The 7,659-nt window shown below is 28.9% G+C and overlaps 2 protein-coding genes across 2 annotated transcripts in view; both read right to left on the minus strand.

The window, feature by feature from the left end:
• The window catches only part of LOC111620484, a 30,214-nt gene extending 25,632 nt beyond the window's left edge, over positions 1-4,582 (minus strand). Inside the window, exon 1 of the mRNA XM_023362402.1 lies at positions 4,488-4,582. The gene's annotated coding sequence lies outside the window, so the exon portion shown is untranslated. The remainder of the gene's footprint in view (positions 1-4,487) is intronic.
• A 2,506-nt stretch (positions 4,583-7,088) lies between these two features.
• Positions 7,089-7,659, minus strand: part of LOC111620508 (interaptin-like) — a 24,591-nt gene continuing 24,020 nt past the window's right edge. The window contains exon 6 of the mRNA XM_023362435.1: positions 7,089-7,135. Coding sequence (XP_023218203.1) covers positions 7,089-7,135 — 47 coding nt within the window. The remainder of the gene's footprint in view (positions 7,136-7,659) is intronic.

Here is a 7,659-nt window from a genome sequence, read left to right on the forward strand (position 1 = left end):
GGCGGGAAAGTAGTTCGGCTGCCCGATGACGTTTTACGTATTATAGGAGTTATTTTTACCGTTGTTTACGGATACTGCCACAATTTTTATAGGAATCATAACTATAGGAAACGGTTTTATAGGGGGATCTACTGTAATGGGCTATGATTGTTGATATTTATATGTAATATGTGTGAACACAAGTTTGGAAAAATGTGTGATTACAAGCTACACTAACATGCTAGCAGAACAAGTTCTAAACACAGACTGATGGCACATGAGCACAATCCAGTACTTTCCCTCTCCTCGTTATGTGAAATGTTGCTCGTTAAGCAACCATTTTTTTTACAATTTGTTTTGCTCTTTATGTGAGGTACAGTACTTGTTAAGTGAGGTTCCACTATATAGTTTTTACAGAAACAAAGAGAGACAAAACGGATTTTATTCATATTGCTTGTCTCTTTGTTGCCTTATGTATATTCATTCATACAACTGCCTGAACCTTTCATAAAATAAGAAAAGGAATTAGTAGATGATGGTATGACGCAGTGGCATGCCATCATTGGAAGAGGTGGATGTGCCGCTTCCCTTGTATTTTCTAAAAAATAAATACATATTAATTTTAATTATATGAAAATAATTGCACAATATTTTATTATAACCGCATTAGGTATCTTATTACAAATTTCTATACTACATGTGAAAAAAAATAAGATTGCTATTGTATATTCAAATATTAGCGGCGGAGTGGAAGCGCTTCATTGTCAGCATCCAAAAAAGCCAGATTTGTGCGTGCGCTTTACAGAGCACCAACCTCACCCGGTTTAGCTGGCGGAAGCCTAGGGCCTTGGGTGGATGCTACACGTATACTGCATCCAATTCTATCCAGGACTGGTTCTGGGCTGTTAGCTGCCTGCCTGATAGATATTTGGCCGCCCTTGCCAGATTATGTGAATCACAAGTAGATTTATAACTTAACCCAACCGATACGAATTTACTGGTATGTTTTATGATAGTTCTGTATAGTTGACAGGAGTTAAAAAAAATCCATTAAAATATTTGATATTTTTATTCTGCTCTCCCATCTTATATTACTTATGGATTTCAATGTTAAACCAGTGATATTACGATTTTATATGTCCCATCTATAAGAGGATGCAATTCTTGTACAATGTTAAAAAATTAACTGTTACTTTGGGAGCATCATTTACAACTACATTTAATGAATGAGAGAGATGCACGAGGTACAGAAAAAGCTCTAGAATTTATTTTCCTTAAATATATGATTTATGTATCTGTTGTCATAAAAATTTCTTTCCACTTTTTTCCTGAGACTACAAATATTCAACTGAGTAACTGAGTAACTGGTTTCAACTTATTGAGAGTAACTGGTTTCAACTTATTTCTACTTAAGAAGTAGTTAAATAATTAAGAGATTTGAGAATTGGGGACATAAATAAAATCCTGCTGAAAGAGCCAGAATTTTACTTAAAAAAATTTTTCCAGTTCAATGAGAGTGACTGAAAAGTTGTAAATTTTGGAAATTTCTGTGGACATCTGGTCCTAAAACGAATTAGTTAGAAAACAAATGACTATTAACTTTAACAAATTTAGATTTTTACAGCTATGGTGAGAAATGTTTAAAATTTACAACAACCCTGTTCTTTGAGGAATACTAGTGATGTGACAAAAGACGCATTTGACATTGACTGGTATCGGCACCCTCGGAATTTTGCTGCCTGCATGTATGCATGCACTGCAACCTACTCTGATTCTATCCATTAGCCACTCGTAGGGAGCTATTTGACTAAGTGAATTGTTTTAAGATTTAAAAAGTAAAGAAGATTTTATCTTATTTTTATGTACGTTTCTTTATAAAGCCATATTTAATTATAATTTTCTTTAAAAGTATATTCATACAATTGAAGAATATTTTGTNTGAGAAACGTTTAAAATTTACAACAACCCTGTCGCGTCCTTTGAGATATACTAGTGATACGACAAAAGACGTTAACCGGTATCGGCACCCTCGGGATTTGGCAAGCATGCACGCACCGCACACCTACCAAGACCGACTCTGATTCCATCCACGAGCCACTGGTAGGGAACAATTTTAACTAGGTGGATTGTTTTAATATTTAAAAAGTAAAGACTATTTTATCTTATTTTTATATACGTTTCTTTACAAAACTATATTTATAATTTTCTTTAAAAGTATATTCATACAACTGAATATTTTGTACCAGGTATGTATAATTGTATATCCATAACACATTTTATTTTAACAAGTAAGTTTTTATAATTTTATTTTTTATTTTAGCCCTTATATTATGGCTAGTAATTTAGAATGTAATTGTGATATTGAAAATTTATTTCAAAAAGAGAAAGACCAATGCCTAAGTTAAATATAAATACAACAAAAAAATTTGTTCGATATTTTCACGATAAAATTTATGAAGATGTAANGAATTTATAATATTTTAACTTAATTTTATTCATACTAATAATTTTATGTCAATATTTTCATTCAGATTTAAATCAATGTTAAAATTTAATTGTTTTTAATTTCCATTCTTGTTCTATTGTTCAAGACCATCACAGACAATATAAGAATTAATTTTTGTTTGATTTGATTAATTAAATAAAGTCAAATATTAATATAAATTCCTAAGATTGGTCAAATTGAAAAGCAATAAGAATTTTTTTAAAATCTATGTTTGAGTTTGAAGAAATTAATTAAATACAAAAGAATTTATTCAATTTCAAACAATTTCTTTACAAGGTCATCAATCCAGGCCTTACCTAATTTATTAGATAATAAAAGTCCAAAATTTAATTAAAACAAGACTTATTAACAACAAAGTTTAATGTTCATGAAACTGCAATAGTTAATTTATAACAATTAGCAAGTTTCTGTTATTAAAGTTTAATTAACACTTTAAGTATTTACAACAGTAAGTGTAAAATGAAAATTACTTAATTCTGAACAAATACTGATTAATTTGAACAACAGAAACAAAGAAAAAAGAATTAAGAGCTTTTATCTAAAAAGAAATGCCTCTTATAATTTAAATCTAAATCCCCACCTCCAATACACAATTCTATAATATCAAACTTATAAATGCTAAATGCTACTTTTCTCAAAGTAACCACACTTCATCACAATTGAAATGCTTTCAATATTTGTTGAAAATTGCACTTGTTGAAAATTGCACAATTTGTTGAAAAGCTTTTTTTGTAGTCTTTTAAGCACTAAATGTGATGTCACATTTCCTAATGTCATTTACATACTTATTTACTAACAATTACTTTATTATTCTTACTTACCAACAGTTTTCCCATATAATATATATATATATATGACAAAACATTATTACTATTACGTTAATTAAATTATCCTGTGACATAACCATCTAATGACCATTTTTTAATTCACCAAATCATAAATGCCATTTTCGACTGGGACCTGCTGACTTAAGCTATAACAGGTTAGGGCAGACATGGCTAACATATGGCCCCGGGCCAGATCCAACCCGTCTAATGAATTTATGTGGCCCGCAAACAATCTTTCAATATTAGCTACTGAAGTCCAAATAGCTCGATGAAAAATTCTGACACCTAAAAAAAAAAAATAATAATAATAAAAGGTCAACAACTCACTGTGCATTTAGAGTTAGGGTCTGCTACGTTTAAGTCAGCAGGCCAGGAATAAAGCTATCAGTTATTAACTGAGATTAATTTTTAATGGAGGATGCAGATTTTTTGCCCTTTTAACAATATTAACTCCCCAAAAAATAAGTAAAGAATCAAAAAAATATAATGACTTCAGAAAATAAAATAATGTTTGGGCTCAATTCTCCACATCCTTACATCAATTTTTAAAAATATAAACAAGCAGAACTATTGAGCTCTTCAAAACATTTCATCTTTTCATCTCATATAATTTATACCATTTGAAATTTTAATCTATAAAATATATTATACACAAAAATAATAAAATAAGCAGCATAAAAATATAATTTTATGTTGTTTATTTTGAGAAAAATAGTTAAACTAAAATGCATACGATAAGTGTATTATAATAATTTAAGTTACAATATATATTTTATAATAATGTTTCCCAGAACTTTTAGACACGTCAGACTCGTAAAATGTTTGCAGACTGGCAAAAAGTTTTTAGCCTGTTATTTTATCAAAAATATAAAGCATCATCTATCATTATTCTATATAAAAAAAAAACATTTTAAAATAGAAAATATCAGGAAGATAATTTCTACATAAAGAGCATTGATATTAAGACAATATTAATTATTTAAAAAAAAATAAAGGGGCTTTAGACAAAAAATTACAACAAAAAACTGTAACACTTGATAGTTTAACTGTTATTACATTGTATATAATTATTCCTTTGAATAAGTTTTGGAATTTAAGGTTTTCTATCAGCATAAATATCATTTATGATCATTATTATTGATATATCACAAAAAAAAAAAAATCTTTTGAAATACCTGATTTGGACCACAACTTTAATTTATAACATTTATTTTCTTCAAGTTCTTCAAGATTTTTGTCATTAAAATTCTTAGAATGCTTTGCAAAACTTTCTGTCCTGTAAAGAAATCATATAGTTTTGTTTAAATTAAAAAATAAATTATAGATACTATAAAATATTTGAGAACAAAGAAAAATAATTGATACCAATTTAAATGTCAAATTTTAATTATTAATTAATTAGGACTTCCAACTGAATTAATAACTCTATGACAATGATCATAAAATTTTTTATAATCTTTTTCATGAAATTTCTTATAATACATATGAATAAAATTGATATAATATATTTTGAATTTTATACTCCAAAACAGAAAGTAAAGTAATTTGTTATATGGGAGAGAAATCATAGTTAACTGACATTAAAAACATGTACTTATTAAAAATTACTAGTACTTTCAAAGACATACTTTATATTAGGGTTTCTCAAATGGGATTCTGGGATCCTGGTTGTTTTTTTTTAACCGGGAAATATTCCAGGAAAATTTTTTTATCTGGGAAATCCCACAAATTTCTTAAAAATTCACTTTTTTCTTATTTTGTGTTAAGGTTGAGGAATTTTGCAAATAGAAAGCATAATTAACTCATACACTGTCAGAATACATTTGTATTTATTAATTTTAAACCTAGTTATTAGTTTTTTTTAATTTTTGCTCATTATGGTATGTCACAAATGGTCAATAATCAATATGTAGCTTATATGTGGCAGGACTCTGAAGTAATTGTGCTTATACTGTCTTAATTTTTAATTATGCCCAGTAGCTTAAATAACTGTGTAACGCCAGGTTGTGCAAATTGGGCAAGGATACAAATGTGAGATCTGAATAACTCCTGTGACTAATTAATAGTTTAATTAAAAAGTTTAATTTTAAATGAAGAATATTCTTTGATTTTGGAAAATTAGGTTTTTCTAAACAAGGGAAACTGATAAAAGACACTTCCTGCAACGGAAGTTGAAACATCCTTTTGTTTTCCCCTTATCTGCTAAAATCTTAGTCACCCTGGGAATTGTTATCCCCTTGATAAATCCCCTTTTCCTCTGTTCACATGAGAGAATCCAACATGCTGATTGGAGAACAATTGTGAGAAATAGGAAGAATTTTGCATGATTCGGGGAGTACACCAGAAGATCTCCTAGAAGACAGACGTATTTCAGATCATCTCCTGAAGGCCAACGCCCATATTAGACTCCTGTGTGTCGATAGGTCAGTAAATAGGGAAGAAAACCTATAAATATGTGCCAGGCAAGATCTGCCTAGAAAAGACTGAAGTCCCTCATTAAAGATACATGAAGAAGAGAAAAAGTATCCAGAGATAGTATGATTATGATAAAAAATTGTGAGCTCTCTCTCTCGATACGTTTAGATTAAATATTCCACTTTGTATGATTTTTGTTATTTTGTTCATTAAATTTTTGTTTTATCATTGTTAAAGAATGTCTCCTCATAGCTGAATCACCCCGAGAGATGCATTTCTGGATCATCTCAATACACGTGTTAATCCGCGTATCACAAAATTGATTAACTGATGTCGGGAATCCTGACGAGGGAACGAGTGATTACGAAATCCTCTAATCCCGCTTTGCATTAACCTTCAATCTGTAAGTCTCTCCACACTCGACTTTCTTTGAATGGAAACCCATCCTTTAGACAACAGAGGGCTATTCTAAGAAATAAAGTGTCGCCGATTAAGTGATACTGAAGTCAGAGTACTCATTATCCTCGATGAGCCGCTCACACAAACAAGTATGAAGTCTGCAAGTATGAAGTTTTTCTTCATAAACTTGATTATTAAAGCCAAACAAATTGCCGAATTACTGAGCTATAAGCTTGATGCTGCTATTAAAGCAGCCGAGGTAGACAAATCAAGAATACTAGAGCAAAAGAAGTACTACAATTTCAAAAACAAACTAGAAATCTTCCAGGCTACAGGTGAAAAAACACATAATATCTGTCTTCTCTTAAATGCATTAAATATGATTCCAATCACATCAATTGAATTGGAAAGGGCAATCTCGGTAGCAAGACTTTTCATTATTAAAATAAGAATTCGATTGAGTGATTAAAGTATTGATCATTTTTGCTTTTTAAAATCTTATAAAAGTTTACAATATTTTGTATTATATTTTATTTAAAAAACGAAAATTACCTTCTAAATTATAAGTTNAATGATGATGAAAGAAATATAACTTGCTACTTATTTAATAAAAATTCTCTTAAAAGAGTCAGATTTTCACAATTTGTTTGATAAATTTCTTAAAATAAAAATAAGAAAATGATGTTATTTCAAATTTAAAATGGATAATCTGTCTTTGTGTCATTTTACATTAAATACCAACTTATTTGTCCTACATTTTTGCATCTATAAATATTCAGTGGAACCTCACTTAACGAACATAATTCCTTCCAGAATCTTACTCATAATGCAAAACACATTAAGCAAAACAATTTTTCCCATATAAATTAATGTAAAATACAATAATGTGTTCCATGCCAAAAAATATACTCAAATATTTTATGTAAAACATTTATTTAAAGAAAATTGTTCAATATACATTGTTAAGGAGCTTGAATCATCTTAATCTTTTCTTCTAGCACAGAATGACCTGAAATGCAAATTTGATTTTTCAGAAAACAAAAAAAATTACAGGTAATATCTGATAAACATGCCAAATGATATGCCAAATTCTTGGGCTATGTAAAGGATATAATTAAATATTAGAAATTAATTAATTTGATTAGAGGTAGACAGTTATGATGCCATCTCATATTAAATTTAATAATTATAAATAATTAATTTTTAATTTAGACATTCTAAAATTTAATTTGGAATTGGTCATTAAATTTAATACAAGATGGCAGCATAACTGTCTACCTCTAGTCAAATTAATTAATTTCTAATATTTAATTATAGACTCTATATAGCCCAAGAATTTGGCATATTGTTTGGTATGTTTATTATATACAGTAGATCCCCCTATAAGACGGTAGATACGTTCCGTTCTTTATGAATCAATTTTGTAGGAATCATAGTTTACGGACTACGGCTGTTTGAAAGGTTTTCTTTCATAAAATTAATCGATTCTAGACTAATTCGACTCAACATTTCCAAAATACGTATATTTTTTTG

The sequence above is a fragment of the Centruroides sculpturatus genome, unplaced genomic scaffold, assembly GCF_000671375.1.
Source record: "Centruroides sculpturatus isolate CEXI.00-Female unplaced genomic scaffold, Cexi_2.0 scaffold28, whole genome shotgun sequence".
Lineage (NCBI taxonomy): Eukaryota > Metazoa > Arthropoda > Arachnida > Scorpiones > Buthidae > Centruroides > Centruroides sculpturatus.